The sequence below is a fragment of the Folsomia candida genome, unplaced genomic scaffold (genome assembly GCF_002217175.1).
Source record: "Folsomia candida strain VU population unplaced genomic scaffold, ASM221717v1 Fcan01_Sc001, whole genome shotgun sequence".
In the NCBI taxonomy this organism is placed as follows: Eukaryota; Metazoa; Arthropoda; class Collembola; order Entomobryomorpha; family Isotomidae; genus Folsomia; species Folsomia candida.
Window position 1 is genome coordinate 490,826 of NW_019091193.1, and position 25,472 is coordinate 516,297.

Consider the following 25,472-nt stretch of genomic DNA (forward strand, 5'->3'; position numbering starts at 1 on the left):
TTTGGGATACAAAACTTAACACAGGAGCAGATTGAGAGCCAACATAGCAAAAGACCTACGAAAACTCAACATTACTCATTGGCCTCTAACTAATTAGGGGGTGGTCCCAGACAGCACAAAGTATATATATTCTGAATCCACTTGCCGAGACCTTTCTCACGATACCCCATATATGGGGCTATGTGAGACTCGACATCATATGTATAAAACCATGGGGAAATATGCATGTCGAAAAGTGACCGGTTTTAAGGTCATTTTCGACATTAGCCCTTAAAACGAAAAAGTCCCGCCTCGGGACACTCAAGATGGTGTACAATCTGAAATTTCAACTTCCTAGCTCAAAAACTGTCGAAGAAATCGCCGTACTACGAACCCTACCCAAACTCACAATAATGGCCATAGCGGATGGTTGGGGATAACTTTTTTCAAAAATTTTCTTTTGTTACACTAATTTCATGGTCTGTGACCAGGGTATTCCGACCTGGGTTTTAATGGGTTGGGTTTTATTGGGTTTTAATGGGTTGTAAATGAATAAAACCCACTGGGTTTTACCATATTAAGTGGGTTTTATTTGGGTTTTAATGGGTTTTATTGGGTTTTAATTGAGTTTTACCTTAAAACTACATTCTAAAAGTTAAATACATCTCCTATACGTTAGAAGACGTCATCTCAATTCATTCTAAAGCAGTTTACTTCATTACTATTCTAATGTATGAAAATTCGGAACAAATCAACAATTGACTCCATCCTTTAGCATCACAGATTTCAAGTGTTATAAAACAAAAATAATTTCTGAATAGATACAAATTCCGAATTATTTTTGTTAAGTTATTACTTAAAACTAATAAAACCCAATAAAACCCATTTAAACCCAATAAAACCCAATAAAACCCATTAAAACCCAAATAAAACCCAATTAACATGGTAGAACCCATTAAAACCCATGGGTTTTATAATTTTTGATTAAAACCCTGGGTTTTTCCGAACCCTGTCTGTGACCTATTTTTGATGGTAATTCAAAAATACAAAATTCAGCTGCCAAGGCTTCAAGGTCTGGTATGAACACCGTCATGTAAAACAGTAAGATTGATTAATTAATTAAGATCGATTGATTAATTAAGATCGATAAAACAGTAAAACACAGCAGCTACAACACTATAGCTACATATAAATGAGGAAATTTTAATTATTTAATTATTTTTAAATAATTCAGACTTGGCAATCTATATTTTCTTTATTTTGTATCGCATTATCAGCATTATTGCGCTACTTGTGTACCCTGCGTTGCCGCAGTTTATTTAGAATATAAATTGTTATTTTTGAGTCTGTTATTCGCCGTTAAAACTGAAATTTTTTAAAAATTGCACATCTCCATTTAATTCGTGATTGGGAACATCCATATATTACGTAATGAAAAAGATGGGTGGGTGGTTTTTTGTCGCTTATCTGACTTGGGTTTAGCTTAACATGATCATTAAAGCGAACGGGTGGTGTAAAAATTCGGGTATTTTTGATGACGTTTAGAGAACACATTGAGAAATTACTGATTTTTCCCGTTTCATAGTTCAGACGAGACCTAATCGCAATGCTGACACCGGGTGACACCCGATTTTCGTGTGATACAATCCACACAAGTCCGGTGTGCACGATAGTTACGACGCTGGGATTGGAGGGAGAGGTAGATCCGGATCATATCCGGGAGACTTTGAGGACTCAGATTCTCGAAGCTACGCACGAAAATGATGATGGGAGATTGTTGTATCCGGAACTGGGGTGGACGATCAAGAATTATTTGGAATTCCCATTTTGGACTAAAGCCACCCTGCTGGAGGATCCAGTTCGACTTATACCAGAAGGTGACTTATTTATTATTGTGCTAATTATAATGGGCGTACATATTGAGGTCGATATTTTATGGATTTCGCATGGAAACTAATTTTGCAAATAATACATACGTCCTAATAAAAAAAACGCCAAGACCACTATTTTTCAGCAAAAAGTTTTGCGAAAATTTGGGTAAGCTTGGCAAGGTTAACTAAATATATACATACTCTGATAAACACATATATATGCTCAGTCTGTGAATCTTGTCGTGAGTATTTACGTCCAGTGAATTGTAAAAATGTATTTTTCTCGTTTTACTTGTTAATTGATTGAAGATGGTGTCGAGTAGGGCTTGACATCGAGCAACAATAATCGAGTATATGTAATTAGCAACAAAAATTACGAAACTAATCTTAACTATAAATCTTGCAGATATAACTCACGACCAACTAATCGATCTTCAAGCCCAGTTAACATTTCAACCTTACAAATTAAATGCACCCTTGTGGGAACTTGTGATTGGGCGTAGGCAAAATACTTCCGGCGTTCCAACTTCTGTCGTGCTATTTCGATTTCATCACACCATATCCGACGGCACCGGAATCTTTCATCTCCTCTCGAAGATGATACTACCTCAAACTGCCGAATTAACCAAGCAAGTATCCAGGAAAGCTGGGAGCTTGACGCCAATTCGGTATTTGGGAATGCCGTACGACTTTGTGCAGACGTGCCGTGAAGGATACAAAAGTGGATCCCTGGCTCCAGATAAGAAGGTGACTGCTCGTATTTTTAATCTACAAGCGGCAAAGACTTTTCGCAATACTTAGGAGGAGAGGCCCTCTATATAGGCCCTACCCCTCTCAGATATTGATGACCTTTGTATATTAGGGTCCCCTAGGTGAGTAATGAATAACCCTAAAGTGGTTCAACTGTCACCAGAAATCTAATTCTACTCGGATTTTGATAAAATTAACATTTTTGGTGATCCCAGATATTTGTGTGATCATTGAGAAATCTCAACTTTTTTAAAGTTCAATTTTTTTCGAGTATTTAATGCATAAGCAGAGAAATGTGTTACAAGTTCTAAAATTCCAAAAAAGTTGAGGTTACTACTGGGTGTGATCACACAAGTATCTGGGATCACAAAAATGTAAATTTTATAAAAATTGGATTTTTGGTGGATTTTTGAAGTTGGTAACTTTCATAGTTTTAATCCTTTTTAGGGGGTGTGGCATGAGCATCAGTTTTACTCATGACGCAAATGTGGTCATGAGTAAAATAACTTTAGGGTTATTCATTACTCACCTAGGGGATCCCAGAGCTCGGCAGATATCGGGTGAAAACCTCCAAATATCCGAATATATATCCATATCCGGGCCAAAATCTGGCCCTCCACCCTCCAATATCCATGAAAAATTTTCGCCCTCCAACCTCCAAACCTCCAATATCGATGATATCCGCCGAGCTATGGGGGACCCTGATATGCCAAGAGCATCAAGATCTAAGGAGGATGTAAATATGCAATGCAAATATGTTTAATCCCCTAACGATCAAATTTCTCACTGAAATAAATATTTAATTTTAATATTTAGTCCTGGACTCATTTGAGCGATACATTTTCAACTTGTGAAGCCATTTCTCACATGCGTTTTCACATGAGCGAGCCCATCCCGTTACAAGTGATTCGGAAGTTGGGGGTACGCCATGGCGTGAGTGGAACTGCGGTTATGCATTCGGCAGTCTTAGGGGCTTTGCGAAGCTCGTTTTTTCCTAACAATGAGGAACTAATTCCTTCTACCATAACGGTTGAGACGACCGTTAACCCACCTACGGAGAGGGGCCGATTTCTCGGAAATAATGTGTAAGGCACCATGCATAAATAAAGTATGTGCAGGGTTCGGAAAAACCCAGGGTTTTAATCAAAAATTATAAAACCCATAGGTTTTAATGGGTTTTACCATGTTAATTGGGTTTTATTTGGGTTTTAATGGGTTTTAATGGGTTTTATTGGGTTTAAATGGGTTTTATTAGTATTAAGTAATAACTTAACAAAAATAATTAGGAATTTGTATCTATTCAGACATTATTTTTGTTTTATAACACTTGAAATCTGTGATGCTAAAGGATGGAGTCAATTATTGAATTGTTCCGAATTTTCATATATTAGAATAGTAATGAAATAAACTGCTTTAGAATGAATTGAGATAACGTCTTCTAACGTATAGGAGATGTATTTAACTTTTAGAATGTAGTTTTAGGTAAAACTCAATTAAAACCCAATAAAACCCAAATAAAACCTAATAAAACCCAAATAAAACCCACTTAACATGGTAAAACCCAGTGGGTTTTATTCATTTACAACCCATTAAAACCCATTAAAACCCAATAAAACCCAACCCATTAAAACCCAGGTCGGAATACCCAGAGTATGTGACAAACTTTGGGACCATTTTGACCCATATTCCCTGTTGTGACCTATGTATATATCCAATGTTAGAATTAACATGGGAAAGATAAGATATTTTGATCCCCTCAAATCGTTCACATGCATACACGGTCGATAACTAAAAATGCGTAGCCACGAAGTGGTTTTCTCAGATTTTGACCGGATAAATTTTTAACAAAGCGATTTCGCAAGATTCCTGAGTAAACAGGGTCTTAAATTTTCAGGAGTTGGGTTGAAACTCAGGCTACAGTATGTTTTAAAAAACCTTGATTTTGGCTGTACATTTATGTATTTTAAAATTCCACCATGCGAAAATATTCCCTTTCGAGAAAACGGAAAATATGGATGGGCCCTTAGGCCAAGGGCGAAAAGAGGTAGAAACTAAAGGGATTATTCACTTTATTGACACTATTATCGCATTTTTTACTAATTTTTTACCTGTACGCCACCCCTAAAACGCTTGCTTATTTCAGTGCGTTAACAATTTAATATTAGTCAGGTAGATATCCGAGATCACCACTTCATGCCTACCTATTGTAAATATCTATTCAATGTGGCAACATGCGACAGGATGTCCCAATAATGATAACCATACTTTGACCGGCAGAACGAACGGCATGTAAACCGCCCCCATTGGGGAAGGGGACGCTCTAGAACGACTAATTCGCACGCAGGAAGCACTCACCGCCATGAAGGATTCGACCTTTTCTGTAACGCGAGCCCTAATCGTGCACGGCTTTGGCAGCTTGCCTCGTCCCATTTGGAAACATATAAACAAGCAGAATGACTCATATGACAGAATGTTTATCGGGAACCTTCCCAGCCCGGGAGAAAAACCAAATTTTGGTGGGTATTTGATCACCGAGATGTCCGTCATGGGTGGATATTGTGTCACCCTTTTAGGCAAGACATTAAATAATTTGAAGTTTTTAAAAAAATTTGAAAAAACATGAATTGAACCTACTTATGATTATGCTACTTAGGGCTTGGCGTTGGGTTGATTACCTTTGGGGATACAATGAGAATTGGCGTTTTTGGAAATCGGAACATTCTTTCACGCTGTGGTCAAGCGGAAGAAATAACACGTGCGTTTATTACAGAGTTGGATGAACTACAAGCAGGGTCCGATCTAGGGGTGGGCGACTTGGGCAGTTGTCTAGTGAGCCAAGCAGAAAGGGTCGCCCCAAGGGGGCCTGGTTTACACTAATAAATGCAATGAAGTTTTTTAGTACTTTAACAACTAAAGTTGTGAACGAGCCTATAATTTCGCTAGAAAATGATGAAAAATTGTAACACTGAGAAAATGTCTTTACAAAATTAAATATCTGTTTAGCAAACCAACTTTATCTTTCGTTAATATTAAATGTTGCACCTTAAGTTAATATAGTTTTTTAGTTTCTCCCATGAACTATTTTGTCAGAAAAATAAGCTTTATAGGTATGCATATATATGTAGCCATGCATACATATTCTAAATTAATTTTATTACGTGCGTGTTTTTTCCCTTTTACTATACATAAGAAAAAAAATAGATATAAATATTCCTAAATAGAAAAAAATCTACACGAGCAGAAAACAAAAGTTGAATCGCTATGCATGGAATGTAATTTTTTCGTCTACTTAACACATTGAAAATTTACATATTCGTGTTAAAAATGCAATTGCTTGATTTTTTTGTTGTTCAAGGGCCAAATTAATTTTTATAATTAAAGGTAAAGCGTAGTAGACATTTGACAGGTGACGGATTTATAGCACAGACATTTGTATTTTGTGCTTAATTAAATAAAAAATCGAGAACTAAATATGTAAATATATATGTACACTTGTCGAAAATATGGCCAGAGCACATAAGCAAGTTATTTTCCACTTGACTTCAATTTACTCGTCGCACACACTTATGTGCATGTATTTACATATTTACATATTTTGATGTAGTCTTGATGTTCAGCTTTGACAGCTTTATGACACAAATGCATGTTCTCTTGCAAGCAAATACAGATGTATTTGCTGTATTTGTCTGTAGATGTGCAATATGATCAGTGATTTATGGAGAACGAGTTTGGAGAACTTGATTTGTAAGAAGGTTTTTCCTTTGTTTTGCATCAATTGCACTTAATCATCTTTATATTGTTGCATGCAACAGAATATAATCATTGAGACGGTTCAGGTACATATGCAAGTACAAATGTTAAATATAATAATTTCTTAAAATAAATCGATGCATTGCCGCATCTTTGAATTTGTAATACATGACGTTACGGAGAGCCCTGTCAGTCAACAGGGTTACGAATGTCGTTTTTTTGTGAGAAAAACACTGAATCATATTAACTAAGCTACATATGTAAATATGTACATGAAATAAATGTGTTACGAGTTGTATTCGTGCTATGAATTTCAATTCTTTGGCACCAATTTCTGTACCAAGAAGTGTTATTGGTGTTTTTATCCTTCCAGAATTTTTTTACACACCTGTCTGATATTTTAGACGGACTTTTTTAAAAATGCATGAAGTTTTAAAAATATGAATTTCATGCTATACATACATATGTATCAACTGCTTGGCACCCATTTTTGTATACCAAAAAGTAGGGTTGCCGCGGGTAACGGGTCGGGTTACCCGCACGATTTTTGCGGGTACCCGTTATCTGCGGGTAGCTTGAACTACCCGCACGGGTAGTTCAGTTTTTATTTAATTTTCTTGATAGCTCAGTTTAAATAGAAAGTTAACAGCTCATCATATTATTTACCAACAAATGCATCAATTTCCTATTTATTCACTTCAAAATTTATCATTTGTCAGCAACAAGCGTTTATTACAAGTGTATCTTTTAAGAAACTGAAGAAGTCTATGACAGTCTTAGGACATAAATACTTTTCTCTAAGAAACCGCTATACCGGAATTGTCTATATATCACGAAATCAAGCCAAAAATTACAACACCTGGTGCATATCTTTCCTGAATGACTTTAAAGAAGAAAATAAAAATTTGGGGGGAAAAGTTCCCATGAGCACCTTGGTATTCTCTCTATGGAGGAAATAACGTGAAAATTCACTATAAAATTGAAATTTGCTCCAAATATTTCTTCAAAGGGCCATTCAACGGAATGATACATACATACGTGTGAGTTTATTTTTAATGTTTGGCTCGATTTTTTATACAACTCGTTGGGAAATTCCAGTGTAACATGAAAAAAGGTTTCATTTTAATTCCGGGATATGCGCCGAAATTATTTGTTCTTAAGTATAACTAGCCTGCTCCTAAATTTCAGCTTTAATTTGACTCTTACATGCATGTATTTAGGCCGAACTGACAATCTCTTAATATGTGATGTGACTCACATTGTTTGATGACAAAACCAACTTACGCAAATCAAATTGAAAGCAAAAATTCTGTTTGTTTACGAAGTTTTTAATGAAAACGTCGCTTAAATCAAAATTTCAACAAATCATGCTATACAAAAAGTTTCAGAAACAACTAATGACATCTAGCTTATTAAACTATTTTGAAAGCATCATCTCCAACTATGTACTTATCAACCTAAAAGAGCAATAAATTAATAAAATCGATTTTATTTTGGACGTTAGTTGGTACTTAACTTGATTCTCATAACGGGTAACGGCTACCCGTACGGGTACCCGTGCGGGTACGGGTAGTTGGACTGCGGGTAGCGGGTCGGGCAACGGGCAGCATTTTCGCTACCCGCGGCAACCCTACCAAGAAGTGTTTTTGGTGTTTTTATCTTTCCAGATTTTTTAAAAATCTGTATAATATGTTGGACGTACTTTTTTTAGAAATGCATGAAGTTTTAAAAATATGCATATGTAGCATAGTACGACGAAAGGATTTAAATTAGTACAATTTGACTGTATCTAAAATGTCTCCATCTTCGGGAAATATCCTATTTGCTGCATTTTGCAGTGCAATAAATGTTTTCGTTTTGCAACCCTGGTTTTCAGGTGATTTAATTGTATTCATCTGAAATTAAGAAAGTATCTCTGCAATTAGATTTCAGTCCTTGTCTGAATTTCTGCCAAGCTGCATCTTCACCATGAAGAAATTTTCAGCCTTCCTGATTACACTCTACCTCCCGTTGTGGCTATTTGTACCCCCTTTAATTTTGGCCTGGCTTCCTTTCTACGTTTATCGCTATCTCGTAAAATTTGTCGCAATGCTGGTAAAGCACGAGTAAATTATGTGCATAAATAAATACAAAAGGCGTTAGGACATGGTTTTGACGAATTCATACCTTAATTGCGGGATGGTTTTTAGTTGTAGAGATTTCTAACATTTTTATGTGAAAGCCCATGTCTCAAACTATAGGTAAGCATATCTGGCTTCCGATTTTGTGTACTCTGCGAAATGAGGCAAGGTCAAATTTGGAGAGGTGTCCTTTTTTAGTTTTCCAAACCAGTGTTCTTATAAAATGGCGTTGAACAAAATATTTTTTTCTGAGGTCCTGGTGCAAAAATCGTCTTTGCGACTATTATCAAGGGACTTAGCATGCTTTTCACTATATAAAACCACTTTTGTATCATGCTTATCTTTTAAGTCCCTTTTGTAGTCTAGCTTCATACTTGTCTTAGGAGGGGAGCCTGCGAGGTTGATAATAACAGATCTTGATGCCCTTTGGATATGTGGTAGGGACCCATGAGTGTACTAAAACCCTGAAGTGGTTTGACTCCATGGCCACATTTACGCCCGGCACACCCACTCAAAAATGCCCAAAAAACGCTTTCACTCCAGTTTTCACTCACTCAAACCCACGCCAAAAATCCAATTTTACTCGGATTTTGAAATTTCTTTCACCAATATACTCCCAGATAGTTTCTTTCTTCAATCCAATATCAAACTCAATTTTTTCGAAATTTTTAGTATTTTTAAAATTTAAATTTCTGAATGAGCATTGTTGTAGCAATCAACAAGGCAAATTATGCCTGCGAAATAATAATCAGCAAAATTGAGTTTGATATTGGATTGAAGAACGCAACTATCGGGGAGTATATTGGTGAAAGAAATTTCAAAATCCGAGTAAAATTGGATTTTTGGCGTGGATTTGAGTGAGTGAAAACTGGAGTGAAAGCGTTTTTTGGGCATTTTTGAGTGGGTGTGCCGGGCGTAAATGTGGCCATGGAGTCAAACCACTTCAGGGTTTTAGTACACTCATGGGTCCCTACCACATATCCAAAGGGCATCAAGATCTGTTATTATCAACCTCGCAAGCTCCCCTCCTTAATGGAATGCTCTCTTGAACGCAACTCCTCGACTTTAAAGGCCCCCACATTTTAGGACTTTGATGCTAAAAATCCCTAACGTGGTTTTTATCCAAGGTAGAAATTGTATGTTGCATTGTAAGTACTTTTGATAAAATTTTGATAAGTGGTTACACCCCAGGAAATGAGTTTCCATCAAACCCTATAAAATTTTTACAAAAGTTCTCCTCGAAATTGAAGCGGAACTTTAAATTTTTTTAACTAATCAAAACGCAGTAATTTTATTATTTTGTCACTTGTACCTTGTAGGTAAAATAGTTCTGCAGCAGGGAACACAAAAAAGTTATTAAAATTTGTTTTCAACAAAATTTGACCATTATTTTCCTAAATTAGTTCACGAGTTTTTTACTATTCCCCGTCAGCTGATTAGCTAGGGTCCTTCTCCAAAACTGTTTACACAAAATCTTCACTGTTTAATTTAATATTACTTGAGACACTTAGAGCTTTGCCCTCAATCTTCATTTGACCTAGTGGGTCCGCTTTAAAGGTCAGCAGGTCAATTTTCCTGTGCACGGTCCGATTGATCACTTTTCATGAAAACGTATCAGCGACGATGGAGGCCCAACGTTATGTAATTCATTGTGGATTCTTTTATTATTACATGCAATGATTATCTAGGGTTGTAATATTAACAATCATTCACCTCTGACCTCTTAGGTTATCATGCTATATGAGTAATTCAGTTTGGAAAGTGTTTTTTTGGCTCCTTCAAACTCTGGGGGCACTGGAGGGGGCATTTATAAAGCTATCGGCCCAAAATTTTAAATATATCTTTTTGAGAGTATTATCTTGCAACTGACCAAAAATCAGTTCAAAATTCAACTCCCCGCCAGAGATATTCAACCGCGAATTCGTCAAAACCATGTCCTAACGCCTTTTGTAAAAATTTGTAATTCGTTAAAAAACTAGAAATGATCTGGTTCACCGCCGATTTTGAATATTTATATGCATAAGAAATTTTTAAACATTCGTACACATTTAACAAAAGTTAGCATATGTATAATTACTACACTTTGTACATAAGTGTATATGTAATTATAAGTCGGAGACAAATCATAACCCGGGTAGGTATTAAAGATATTGTTCCTTCTTTGGGTGATCATTAAGCACACGTTTTGTTACCAACGGGAAGTAAGTCAACAATTCATGTACCTAGGAGATACTTAATATGTAAATATGACTTCGTTATTTTAAAAAATGAATAATTTTTCTTATCTTTTATGACAATATTTTTTTTGCATGAAAGTTTTGATTTTTTTACATAATTACTTCACATCGGTTTGGCACGGTTTTTGATTTATTTTCCATTGGTGACGAAACGTCTGCTTAAACATTACCCAAAGGTAGAAGTTCTACCGTAGAACATTATGGTTGCTCAGCGGGTGTAGTTTTTTCTCCTATTATTTACGGTTTATGATTTATTTTTTGGATAGCTACGACCTAATCTGACGACGATGTTGACGCCTAGTGATGCAAGATTTATGTATGACCGAATCCACACGTGTCCCGTAAGTACGGTGGTTGGACGTCTGGAATTGGAGGGGGAGATTGATCCAAATCATATCAGGGAGACTTTTAAAACTCAGATCCTACATGCAAGGGAGCCGCAAGATGGTGACAAGTTATTATATCCGGAATTTGGGTGGACAGTAAAACAATTTCTTGGATTTGCCTTTTATGCTAAGGCCATTCAACCTGAGGATCGGGTTCGGATACTTAAAGGTGACCTCCGGCTTGCATAAATGCTAATAATATATAATAGGGAGATTGCGAATTTACGTTATCACATTAAAATTTTGACGTTAACGCTAAATTTTTACTCCCGCCAAGTTTGAACCACGCCGAATGTATGATTCTTTTAAGACCTTCCGTTATTTCTACTTTAAAAAGCAGATTTTTTCAGAGGATAAGGTTTTCATGTTAACGTTCAATCTTTCAAGTGCAACATGAGACACAATTCAAATTTCTCGGGAATTTTTACGTTGGCGTTAATTTGGACATACATTTTGAAAGTTTCGCATTAACCCTCATCTGCGCTAACGAAAACCTTAGTGCTCGCACCTTAACTCACAGTGTCTTTATTAAGTAGCTTCAGCTACTTTATGTGAAGACTCTGTCTGTCTGTCTGTCTGTCTGTCTGTCTGTCAGCAGGATATCAGGAGAACGGATCGAGATAATCGAAATCGGTTTTCGCCATCATACATAGGACCCCAGGGGGAGGATCCTATCAACTTTTGGGGGCAACCGGACCACACCCCCTTTGGCGACAGGGGGTGTGGTCGGGGCAAAATGAGATTTTTAGTGCAATTTAATCTATAGGTGAAATAGAGTAAAATTATGTGTTCCGGAGTTGTGCCACACCCCCTCGGCGCCAGGGGGTGTGGTTGGGGCAAAATGAGATTTTTAGTGCAATTTATTCTATGGGTAAAATTAAGTGAAATTGAGTGAAATTAAATGAAATTAAGTGAAATTAAGTGAAATTGAGTGTTTCCCCGATTTTGCCGCACCCCTTCGGCGCCAGCGGGTGTGGTTGGGGCAAAATGAGATTTTTAGTGCAATTTAATCTATAGGTGAAATAGAGTAAAATTATGTGTTCCGGAGTTGTGCCACACCCCCTAGGTGCCAGGGGTGTGGTTGGGGCAAAATGAGATTTTTATAAAAAATTAATCAATAGATGAAATAGAGTGAAATTAAGTGTTCCCGAGTTGTTCCACACCCCCTCGTCGCCAGGGGGTGTGGTCGGGGCAAAATGAGATTTTTACAAAAAATTAATCTATAGGTGAAATAGAGTGAAATTAAGTGTTCCCGAGTTGTGGTGGGACCGTTTGGGGTGAAGTACGTCTGAAGCTACTTCCGTATGCGCGTTTGCGACGGTTTATTTTGTTACTGAAATTTGCATACCAGATATAACGATTGATCAACTAACCGATGTTCAAACGAAGTTGACGTTCCAGCCTTTCGAATTAAATGAACCTTTATGGGATCTAGTGATAATTCGGATGGTTCCAGACAATACACCAACATCCGTCTTGCTGTTTCGATTCCATCACGCTTTATTTGATGGCGTTGGTATGTTTCATCTCCTAACGAAAATGATTACACCCAAAAGTAAAAAATTAACAAAGGAAATGTGCACGAAACTCGTTTCGCCAATTCGGTATTTGAGAATGCCGTACGACTTTTTGCACACGTGTCATGAAGAATCCCGAGCTGGGAGTTTCATTCAAGATAAGAAGGTAACAGCTCGTAGATATATGTTAGAAAAATATGTTGGTTAAATGATACATTGGTCTAAATTTTTTTAATTAATGTTTAGATTCAGACAACTTTGGGCGATACCTTTTCACCGTCTGAAGCAGCTTCTCATGTCCGTTTTCACATCAGTGATCCAATCCCGTTTAGTGTCATTCGGCAATTAGGGGTGCGACATGGTGTTAGTGGAACAGCGGTTATGCATTCCGCAATTTTGGGTGCGGTTCGCAGCTCATTTTTTGCACATGTGGCGTCAAGTTCGACAACAGTAAGAGTAGAGACAACCCTTTTACCACCTTGGAAAAGGGATCGACTACTCGGAAACAATGTGTAAGTACGTAAACACTAATATGTTGCACGCTTAAAAATCTGGTAGAGTCATTTGTCATACATGTATACATACTCCGTACTGGAATTGATTTGGTAATACTTCTTACCGGATTGGTAGCTTGTTTCTGAGTGGTAATTTTTTTATTATTACAACATTACCAAATAGTAATGCCCGTTATTAAGGGGTGAAAGCCCTTTATAAGATCGTTATGTCCGTCTGTCTGTCCGTCCGCCCGTCTGTCCGTCCGACCGTCCGTCCGTCCGTCCGTCCGTCCGTCTGTCTGTCCGTAGCTCCGATAACTTTTGAACGAAAAGACATAGACACTTGAAATTTTGAACGTAAACTCCTAACGTCAATGGACAGGACGAGTTCGAAGATGGACACTGTGACATCGTCACCTGTGACGATGACGTCGTCACAGTGACGAAAAGTGACGAAAAAGTGTCACGTGTCAGTTTTGACATGTGACACATCATTTTTAACTATTTTTCAATGAGGAATTCGAAAATTCATGTCATTTTGTGTTTGGACGTCACCTGTGACGATGACATCGTCACGGTGACGAAAAGTGACGAAAAAGTGTCACTTATCAGTTTTGGCATGTGACACATCATTTTTAACTATTTTTCAATGAGGAATTCGAAAATTCATGTCATTTTGTGTTTGGACGTCACCTGTGACGATGACATCGTCACGGTGACGAAAAGTGACGAAAAAGTGTCACTTGTCAGTTTTGGCATGTGACACATCATTTTTAACTAATTTTCAACGAGGAATTCGAAAATTCAGGTCATTTTGTGTTTGGACGTCACCTGTGACGATGACATCGTCACAGTGACGAAAAGTGACGAAAAAGTGTCACTTGTCAGTTTTGACATGTGACACATCATTTTTAACTATTTTTCAATGTCAAATTCAATGGTGACCTCCATTTTGACCTCAGAGGTCATGTAAAGGTCATAGGACATATCTATTTCAATTTCAACTGAAATTTAACCCCGAATTCAATGGTGACCTCCATTTTGACCTCAGAGGTCATATAAAGGTCACATAAGGGTTATCAACTGTTAAATTTGACACAAATAAGACACAAAAGTCGAAAACACGTCAGAAGTGTCAATCTTAACAAATTTTCGAACAATTTGATATTCACATTGACGTATGACACTCCTTTCACCCCTTGGTTACATGCGTTGTAACGGTTTATTAAGTATCAGTGCCGGTAGAGTCATACATAAATGCATGTACTCCGCCCGGTAATGGTTTAACATCGGTCTTCTAAAACCCATATGAGACCTCGCTCTGTCTGTAGTCCTAATGACATTATTTTGACCACAGAACGCACGGCAGGTACACGGCAGCCATAGGAGAAGTGGATGCTCGAAAACGGCTAATTCGTACTCACGAGGCACTCAGGGGCATGAAGGAATCAACCTTCCCTGTTACCTCAGCTCTAATTTCGAACGCCCTGTCCAGCCTCCCGCGTCCCATTTTGAAACAAATTAACAAGCTTCATGAAGGACATGAAAGGATTTTTATTGGGAATATGATCGGTCCTGAGGAAAAACCAAAGTTTTGTGGGTACCAATCAAAAGACGTGTCTTTAATGTCCGGCTTTTGCGCAACTTATTCGGGTAATTTATGACAATTGTCACTCTTGCATATTTACATATTACACTATAGCTCAAATTCGACAGGACAACCATCCATAAGTAAGTAAGTACATATCGGTTCACACGTGAAGTTTAAAATTGTAAGTGTGCTTCCAGAACCAGAACGTTAACGGGCCATAGATAATTTTTTACTGAATAATTCCGTCAATTAAAATTTGATAATTCATTCACAGATTTCTTAAAAATACTGACTATACATAGATTGACTAAATAATAAATCATTCGTTCAGATTCAACCCAGAAGCACCTCATTTGTTTGCTAGCAAAATAAAAATTTGATCTGATACCCTGTAATATTTTTACCAAATTTGTCATTTAATTAGCAAATTTATTTAGTTACAAATTATTTAGCGCTACATTCACAAAAATTGTAAGCTTTTCAGAATTTTCTTAGATTCTTCAATTTATCATGTGAAGCACCGTCTACTTTGGTGCCTGGTTGAATTTGGGCTATAGTGTGTAATATGTGGAGCTGGGATAATCCTGATTAAGGATCATTAATCCCTAATCCAGAAATTACCAGAATATATGGATTAATCCAGAAGTGAATTAAGCTCACCAAAATAATTTAATCACAATCCGCATTATTTTGTGGTTAATCCATAATTCTTAATCCACCTTCAAAAACAAATAGTCACCCAGCTCTGATAATATGTTTATGAAGGTTCTAATTTTTTGATGCGTATGTTCCATGTTTGCACAGGCATAATCTTCGGCATAATCACGTTCGGAGATACCATGAAAATTGGTGTCTTTGGAAATCGGAACCTTCTTCCCCGCAGTGGCCAAGCAGAAGAAATTACACGTGCTTTTATGCAGGAGCTAGATGACTTACAAATTGAGGATTGTGCCCCAATTTGCTAGGGTGGGCAAGGATTTAAAAATCAGTGGCTGACGTCGCCGCATTCTTTCAAAATGCGGAGTCCTCGGAGTTGACGCCGTCGAAATATTAGAACAAACTGCGCCAGCAAATTGGTTTGCGTCGAGCTCGACTAGAAATATGTATATACATATAGTACCTAGATACATATGTACTATCAACTATAATAAAAAATAGACATTTTGCAAACATTTTGTTTCATGCTATTAGAACTATAGACAAAATACATTACCGTTTGCGTTTTCATACAGATATATGCATATTTCTCCATTTTCCCCATATCTCTTGCTTACTTGCCATTCAAATTATGTCATTGTTCGTAATACGAACTTCATATACATCAATTTACAAGAATAAATAAGGATGCCTGGCTTCATCCTGTTCCCGATAATGTGGATTGATACTATGTGAGGACACGTGATATGTTTCTCGTTGGCTTCCCTGGTGGACACGTGGTCCAAGAGGTTGCTTCGACAGATGACCAGTTCAGCCATGTTGGTGGGTGACAAGAATTTGATGAATAGAAAGATCCGATCCTGGTCACCGTTGAAGATTAAATTCGGTTGCAATTTTGTGGATCGAAGGACACCACTGATCGTGTTTGCCTCAATCGAACCATGACGATGACGTTCGCGTCAAAACGTAAGGATTAACAGGGGAGATCGTATCGTATGCGAATTAAAATTAATGGGGGAGATCGTAAGCCAAATAAAACTTGTTTATTAGGCATTTATGTACCTAAGTTGATCAAGTTATTATTTATGTATTTAACTTGGACGAATTCTGGCAAAAAAATTATTACCTTGTCTAGACTATATTTAGGCATCATATCGTAACATTGTTTTAAGTACAATCTTACTATTCCATTAAGCGCAGTTTATAGGTCTTGCTTTTTACATGAAATCATCTTTGAAAATTTCACGCTAAGTTTTCTAACTCATTTTCATGACAAGGATGAAAATAATGAGTAATTTTCACTCAAGTAAAGTTCCACTTAAAGCTTATAAAATTTGCGCGCAATGCTTACCCATTATGGATATTGCACGCGTGAAATCTAGCTTTCAGGTCATAAAAAAGGTAAAAAAACGACAAGTATGGCAACGTTTAAGGACAACAATAAATTTTTCAAATTAAGCTAGAAAAAGCTATAAAATTATCGTCGCTACTATATGCTTCACTTAAATAAATAAATGCTTACGTGTAAATTGAGTTATGGAATTTGCATGAAATTAATTCATTCCATTCTGCACTGATTATATTTTGTAGTTTTTGTGAAATTTTCACGTTAATTTATTTCTTGGGCAAGTTGATGACCTGTAAACCAAGCTTTACATATTACGTGAAAGAAGAAAAGTATATTTAAAGTGATCGCCTTAAGGACTAAAGATAAGACTGAATCGAAAAAGAAGACGTCAACATAATCTATAATTATATTTATTTCAGGTCACGCATAGACTCAAAAATTCGTTTTATGATGTACCCGATGCAAATTTACGTAACACTATTTTTGTTGAAAGTGTGCATACATATGTACCTTGTCTAATTTTTGTTGCTGTCCAACGCATAAAAAACTGATTTTTATGATCGAACCTGAAGGACAATAAATAAGTCAGTGCGAAATCTTAACCTATTTATGGGGATGACTGGACAACATATGAATCCTCCAATTTATATGTCTAATTTATGGGTGTCCATTCGAGAGAATGTGAATCTTGGAAATCCTACAGTTGCAGAGTAAATTACAGATATATAAATGGTTTATTTTGGGTTAAATATTTACATACTGCAGTATATACTTATAAACAAACTTAGGATACTTATGCATACATAAATTATTTAGCATAATTAAAAATTATTTACTATAATTTTAATTATTTGCCATAATTATGTAACATAAGTTAAATGCTGACAAATAAAAGGTAAGCTAAATAACTTAAACTTTGCCATAAGTTTTTAATTTTGAGACTTCTTGTAATTTTATTTTTGTTCTGTAATGAAAACAAAATATGTAAATGAAAATTATCCTTTAACGTCATTAGATATCAATGATATCATATTATGCATCTGGTTTGCAATCCGTTACGATCCTTCTCACCAAATACATATGTAACTCTGGTGGTGATGAGTCGGATCTTCTACACAGAGAACACACTCTGTGAGTGTAAATAATTAATGTCAGCCCTTACACAAAATTTTAAAAGAAGACAATTGAGTAATAAACGAAAATTTTGGGCGGAAGGGGGTACTGGAAGTCGGAATGGTACATAACTTTTGGTAGGAATCGGATGCCAAAGGCGGTTACAAGCTCTGCAACCCTTGAGTAGGAGATTCAGTTCGAAAACAGTTACACATTTATTTGTGCTATGAATAGGCCAAGCCAGCCCCCCTCCGAATGAAATCGAGATGTCGTAAAGATAAAGTGATAAAGCTTCAACATTTCCTTTGACGCATCCATAAAATTGGTTCGAGTTAACCACTGGTGTAACGAAGGGATCGATTAGGATGGATGAGTTTCACCCTTTTGTTACATCGCGTTTATTTGGAAAATGACAATCTTGTACCATAGACATTTATAGACATATGTAAATACGTATATATGACATACATACATATTATATTTAATTAAATTAAAAATCGGTAAGTGCAATCGATTGTCGTTAGTATGGGCAAAGTTTATAGAGTTTACTCAGGTACTTTTCACTTAACTAGATATGTATTTACTTATGTATATTTGTGACATCTAAATCGAAGTGTTCATCAATACACTCTTAGAAAATTGGTATTAATTTCTTACCGGCTGGAGTACATATGTATGTGACTCTATCGGCACAGGTAATAACGGGCATTAATGCTTAGTAATGTTTTATATTCATTTTTTGGTTATGAAAAATTTACCAGGGAGAAACAAACTAATACAAATCCGGTAGAATGGTTTAACTAAATCAATACGGAGTACCTATATATTGTTACTTCACCAGATTTTTAACAGTGTACATGTGCATACATCAATATGTAAATACACGTGCATATACGTACATTGCGTACGTTTTCGTCTAGAAATTGGCCGCGGAAGGGTGGGGGCCCTTCCGTGACTTGATGTCCCCATCATCTGCTCATGCTATATACATAAACCCCTCCCTTCCCTATCCTTAAATCTTAGTGTCCCCAAATATCCCCACAACTTCCGCGGTCACTGGATCAATCTATCAAGTTTTGAGTGCATGATCAGCGATCCCGTGAAATCTAATACTGTAATATGTATGCAGATACAATGAAGAACAGAACCACATTTAACGATATGCTCATAAACAGGTTTCTGCTTAATGTTGCATCAATTGATACACTCGATGAAATAATTGAGGTGGGTCAGGTACATAATTTAAGCGTAATTATCTCCTATCAATTAATCTACATATTATCGCAGTATTGGATTTTTAAGACGCCAATTATTCACTAACAGGGTTACCAATCTCGATTTTCTGGTATTTTTATTCATTTGAAAATTTTCGTATTTTAAATTTTCTTATTTTACAAATGCATGAACTTGTTTAAAAGATGAACAGTACAGAAGTTTTTCAAATGGATTAAAATTAACGCAATTTGGTTGCATTTAAAATGAATTTTTCACTGGATAACATCCTCTACTTGATGTATTTCGTAACATTTTCGTTTTTGCACCCTGGCGATTTCTAGCTTTTTCCATTCGCTTTGTATAAAGTATGCGTCTTTGAAATTAAATTTCACTCATTGTCCGAATCCTTCTCAGGCCACATCTTCGCCATGAAGAAACCTTCAGCCTTTCTTGTTACCCTCTACCTTCCGTTGTGGTTGCTTGTGCCCCCCTTAATTTTGGTGTGGTTTCCTTTCTACGTTTATCGATGTCTGGTCAAACTCATCGCATTGCTGGTAAAATAGGAATTATATTATAAATTAAAAAAACATTGTAGTTTAATGTACCAAGTTCGAATTTGGAAATACTGAATTTTCGGGTTAAGGGGCTGGTATAGTTTCACCTTTAGAAATGTTTCAAATTCTTGGTTAGCTTGACCCAGACCCCGCGATTAAGTAGTAGAAATCACGTAGGCTTTTCTGACATTGTAAAAAGAGAAGTCCGAAAGTTTTGCAGTCTTTGTACATCAAAATCAAGACAATTCAGTTGCGGAGGGAATGTGTTAGTTAATCAAAAAGCCCCTGAACGCATGTAAAAAATCTTATAGAGCAAACCTTGCTTAAAAACCAGGCCTTTTCCCCTTGATTTGCTTTATATGATTTTTTAAATGAGTTGGGGGGCTTTTTGGTTAAACATATGCCCTTCGCTACTAAATTGTCTTGATTTTGACATAATCTGCAAAATTTTGGGACTACTAGTTTTTGCGTAGTGGTTGTTCCCAAACTGAATTTTCCATTATTTACGAAACTCTAAATTTCTCACCGACAGAACATTTAGGAATATTTTGTTTTAGACTTGGGTATGTTTAGACTGTCAGAAAATTTTAAGCGATTATTCCACTACTTAATTGCGGAGGTAGCGGGGGACAAAGGTAACTAAATGTTTGAAAACGTTTCCAAGGATAAAACTGCACCCACCCCTTAGCGAGTTCAAAAATTAGATTTTTAAATAGAAATGATTATTTTCATAGTTAAGACCCGATCTAACAAACATGCTGACACCTGGCGACGCAATATTTTCATATGATCGAATCCACACGTGTCCCGCAAGTACGGTGGTAGGACATCTGGAGTTGGAAGGGGAAGTCGATCCTGACCACATCAGGGAGACTTTAAAGACCCAGGTACTTTCACTAAGGAGTGAAAATGGCGCCTTAGTGTATCCAGAACTTGGGAGCAGGATCAAGTATTTTTTTGGGTTTTCGTTTTGGGCTAAGGCCACCACGATGCAGGACCCCGTAAGGACCATTAAGGAAGGTGAATTACAGTTTTGAGAAATGTATTAAATTGACCCTAAAAACACATAGGTAACCCGACACCTAGCGAGTTACCTGTGTACTACTCTTAATTATAGAAATTTTTCGTCATGTGCCTCTTATTTCTTCCACTTGTACAGAACATTTCTTAGATGTTTTTATTTGACGGTATTCACTTTTTATAATTCCCAGTAACATATATGCATATTTCACTTTCAGTTATGACTCATGATGAACTGCTCAACTTTAAAGCACAGTTAGTACACCAACCTTACAAGCAAAATGGGGCCTTGTGGGAACTTTTACTCGTTCGTAGGAAAAACAATTCAGACGAACCACCCACCACGGTAGTATTAATCAGATTCCAACACACCTTAGTAGATGGCGTTGGCAGCTTCCATCTCCTAAACAAGATGGTGCAACCCCAAAATGTACAATTAACCAAGGAAATATCCAAGAAGCCCGGGAATATATCGCCAATTTGGTATTTGGGAATGCCTTACGACTTTGTGGAGACATGTCGTGAAACGTCCCGAAGTGGATGTCTTGCCAAGGATGGAAAGGTGAGACGGCGACCAGCTAATATTTGATGTGACTTCTGAAAAAGTCAACCAATGTGCAGGAATTAATTTTACTTTGGCTTTACTCTTTAGCATTGGATTCCTTTGAGCAACAACTTTTTACCCTCTGAAGCAGCTTCTCGTTACACTTTTCATATAAGTGAACCCATCGCGTTCAGCAGGATTCGACAATTGGGGGCACAACACGGTGTGACTGGAACTGCAGTCATGCATTCAGCAATTTTAGGGGCGGTTCGTACCTCATTGTGTCCCAAAGGGGAAACTTCCTTCATAACAGTCGAGACTCCTTTGGTCCCACCCTGGAAAAGGGACCGGCTTTTGGGGAATCATATGTAAGTTATTAAATATAGGTCAACACTAGGTGGCGCTAATGTTACTGACTACCGGCAAGGGTATAATGTAAATGTGACGAAAAATGTGCAGGATTTAGACACATTCTTAAGCATCACCACATTTAAGGCTGTCTGCAATTTAATGCCCCATGCTCAAAACTCGTTGCTACCACAAAATTAGAAATTCACAAACAAATAAAGCTCAATAATTGAATATGTACAGGAATCTGGCCTTGAGAATACAAGTTTTTACTTGGTTTAGCTAAAATTGTAGCATTGGACAACAAATCCAGTTGCAGATAACCCCAAAGTTAGCGACGCATAGGAAGGAGACTAAATCCTGCTATACATATTACAGTATTCTGATCTGATTACAGAACGCATGGCAAGTATTTGGCCCCCATTGGGGAACTGGATGTTGTAAAACGGCTAATTCTTACCCACGAGGGACTCACAGCCATGAAAGAATCGACCTACTCTTTTACCACAGCCGTTCTCTCGAATGCTATTGGCACCCTTCCGCGCCCAATTTTAAATCAAATAAGATATAGAAATGACTCTTATCGAAAAATTTTTGTTGGGAATGTTCCCGGTCCCGGAGAAGAGACAAATTTTTGTGGCTATGTGGCCAAAGATATGTCCCTTATTTACGGATTTTGTGTGGTTTGGGAAGGTAGTCACATATTATTCATTCCACAATTATTGAAATGAAGTAAAAATGTTTGATATATGTAAATATGACGTAAATATTGTAGTACTTGGCGTTGGGTTCATCACGTACGGGGACAATTTGAGAATCGGTGTCTTTGGAAATAAGAACCTTCTACCACGCTCTGGCCAAGCGGAGGAAATAGCGTCAAGTTTTATGAGGGAGCTGGATGATTTACAATTTGTGGAAAATATGCATAATACGTAAATTAATACTAAATTTAGAATAAATTTGCGCTTGTATTCAGTATAACGTACTTGATCCCTTGTTTTGTTTTATGTCAATAAATTGTTAAGCTGAAAGGATCAAGTGGTAGATACCTTAATTAAAAAAGTATAACTGTCCCTGATGCATTTAATATTGAATGTTAAAGCAGCTAATTTCTACGGAATGCAAACCGATTCGTTTACTTTACTTATTTACAACTTCATTTCGCAATGAGCCAGAATGGATCCAAAATCTGACGACATACTTTTCACTGATTTATAATATTATGGATTCACTCTAGCTTGACACCCCTGTTTGAATTTGAAAACCGCCCGCCAGTGTGAGAAAGGGAGAGTGGAAATGAGATTATACAAGAAATAAGTTCAGTGCCGAAATGACTTTTAACATTTATTTATATAGGTCTTAATATTCGGTATTTATATCATTTAAACTCCGTTTCACGCTATCTGAGGATGAGTTCATCACATGGAGTACATTAGGCGAACGAGCCGAATTATTTTATTATTTGACACCAGTTATTTTTATTTTGGTTTAAATTATTCAATTTCATATGATTGAATAATAAAATAATCCGGCTCATTCGGCTAATGTACTCCATGTGATGAACTCAGCGAGAAAGGGAGTTTAAGGGATTGTGAGGGGAGGCAACATCCGCCCCTACTTTACAGCGAGACATTGATTTTGGTCATGTGGTGCTCAATGATGGTTTAGCGGAAAAGCACGGGGGTGTCAATCTGGAGTGAATCCATAATAGGTACGACAAAATTTAACTTGCGACGAAAGAAAATTCAGACAAATTCGAACTTTGTGCTATGACTTTGATGAACACTCATGATATGTAAATACGATGCCAAAGCCCATCATTAAAACGATGCCGTCGCATTTTCACATATTTCGATGCAATCTATAAACCAACACATTTAAAATAAGTAATTTATTTTCTACACATTTACAATGTCATCTCCCCCGTTAATTCCTATGTACGTTTCGACGCGAGCGTCATCGTCATGGTTCGATTAAGACAGAAATGTTGAATGATCAATTGTGTCCTTCGATCCACAAAGTTGCATCCGAATTTAATCTTCAACGGTGACCAGGATCGGATCTTCCTCTTCATCAAGCTCCTCTCTCCCACGAACATGGCTGAATTGGTCATTTGTCGAAGAACCCTCTTGGACCACGTGTGCACCAGGGAAGCCAACGAGAAACATATCGCGTTGCCCCACATCGTGTCAATCCACATTATTGGGAAGAGGATGAATCCAGGCATTTTTATTTCTCGATTTAGATTGATGCATACGAACAATGACACGATTTGAATTGCAGGTAAGCATATGATAATCGCAGGCAAGATTCTCTCCGAGAGATATGCATTCACCGATTTCTCCAGAACTTGAATTTTTCGGTATAGCACCTCGCATGTGTTTTGGGCAGACACGTTTCCGATATTTGCGACCTGGCTAAACCGTATAGAGTTTTAAAGATGCAACACAGCCTAATGCTGCTTCAATTAACTTGAAATTATAAGTCCTTTTCACCAACCTTTCCAATATTCTTATGTAGCTTAGAATACATACAATGCCCAGTAAGAAGACGTAGATAAGCGCGATTCCTCCTGCTGATAAGATGTGTAAAGACATCCACAGTTCAAAGATGTGGACCAAAAATGTAACCATGGTCACTGACCAGTCACCAGCATCCGTCATTTCTTTACAAGATGGCAGCATGGACAGGATGAAGGGCGGCGTGCAAGGGGCGTAGGTCAGCAGGGCGAATTGGAACGTTGGAATTGCACGGATTGATACCTCCGATATAAAGACGAGTATCTTGAGCAGTTTGACTCCACAATTGTGAGTAAGCTTTGAGAAGAAATCTGGAGTGTATATGTAACAGAAGGTTCGTTTAAGTTGTGCATATGTACATATTCGTCAACTGGGTTTAAGCAGATTCAATTCGTGAATAATCAAATTTACGTGATATAACAAAGAATACTTCAAACGGAGCAAAAATTCCGTTAAGGAACATATCTGAGGACAAATGTGTAAAAAACTAGTTCGAATTGCATTCAGTGCTTGCCGTGAAACCAATGCATATTTATAATAATTTTTGACACGAGTGCAAGAAATGCAAGAAATACGCGCCAACTAGCGGGTGATCCTAACCATTGGGTACGGTATAAAGGGTCAGGCCCTACGTGCCTATCATTTCTTGTTTTCCCTGCCCCTTACACTTTTGCAATTTCTTGTAATGCGTCGTAGCAAATGAGGGAAACGTGAAGGAAATCTAGGTTAAAAATCCATACATAATTAAGTATGTAATAACCATAGAATAGAAAGAAATAGAAGAAGCACTCTGCTCTTTGTTAAGCTAGTAAGGGGGATGACTCTCAAAGTCAACTCTGAGATGTCGCTTAAACCGTGGTATGTAATTAGATAGGCAAACTCGCAGAGTGAACTCCTACTCCATCTATACGTTGACTTGGAGCTTTTCATTCAGCATCCATATATCGTGGTGGTTAATTATTCGTCGCTAGAGGGCTCACTAAAACTAATTCTTACGTATTTTGTATTTACTAATGCTGAGATCCTACCCATTTGCAATAACTAAATAATTAAAATCTACCCTTACCCTCAATCACGTCCTTTTCGAACTGCACAAACGTGTTAAGAATTTGAAACAAGCAGTTTTCCAATTTTATATCCCACCTCAAAACCGAACCCATCAGGTAGACACAAAAGAAACCGAACCCTTGCAATTTTCCAATCAAGGTTAACCCCCCGAAACAAATGTTGATAAGCATTGTGGTGCAGTACACGAAGCACAAGAAGCACTGAAACTGAACCATGCGAAGATGTCGAACCGAATTAACGGCGACTAAGCGATCCTCCTTTTTATCATGCCGTAATGGAATACATTTCAAAATGTGGTAACATGGCAGCCAGATCTTTAACAAAGGAAGAAACTCGGACCGGAACATGGCTCAATTTGAAGCGTAAAGATGGACGAAGGAAATATTTTACG

At 37.2% G+C, this 25,472-nt stretch overlaps 2 protein-coding genes across 2 annotated transcripts; both read left to right on the forward strand.

The window, feature by feature from the left end:
• The first annotated feature begins 12,374 nt into the window (after positions 1–12,374).
• Positions 12,375–15,783, forward strand: LOC118433949. The gene is made up of 4 exons (XM_035846479.1): positions 12,375–12,776; positions 12,857–13,122; positions 14,462–14,757; positions 15,500–15,783. Exons 1-4 carry the CDS (start codon positions 12,540–12,542, stop codon positions 15,658–15,660), a joined length of 960 nt encoding a protein of 319 aa, XP_035702372.1. The 5' UTR covers positions 12,375–12,539; the 3' UTR covers positions 15,661–15,783.
• Positions 15,784–19,424: 3,641 nt separating this feature from the next.
• Positions 19,425–22,581, forward strand: LOC110841597. Its single transcript, XM_022087285.2, has 6 exons — positions 19,425–19,582; positions 20,317–20,602; positions 20,821–21,164; positions 21,255–21,514; positions 21,892–22,187; positions 22,270–22,581. Exons 1-6 carry the CDS (start codon positions 19,457–19,459, stop codon positions 22,428–22,430), a joined length of 1,473 nt encoding a protein of 490 aa, XP_021942977.1. The 5' UTR covers positions 19,425–19,456; the 3' UTR covers positions 22,431–22,581.
• Positions 22,582–25,472: the final 2,891 nt, after the last annotated feature.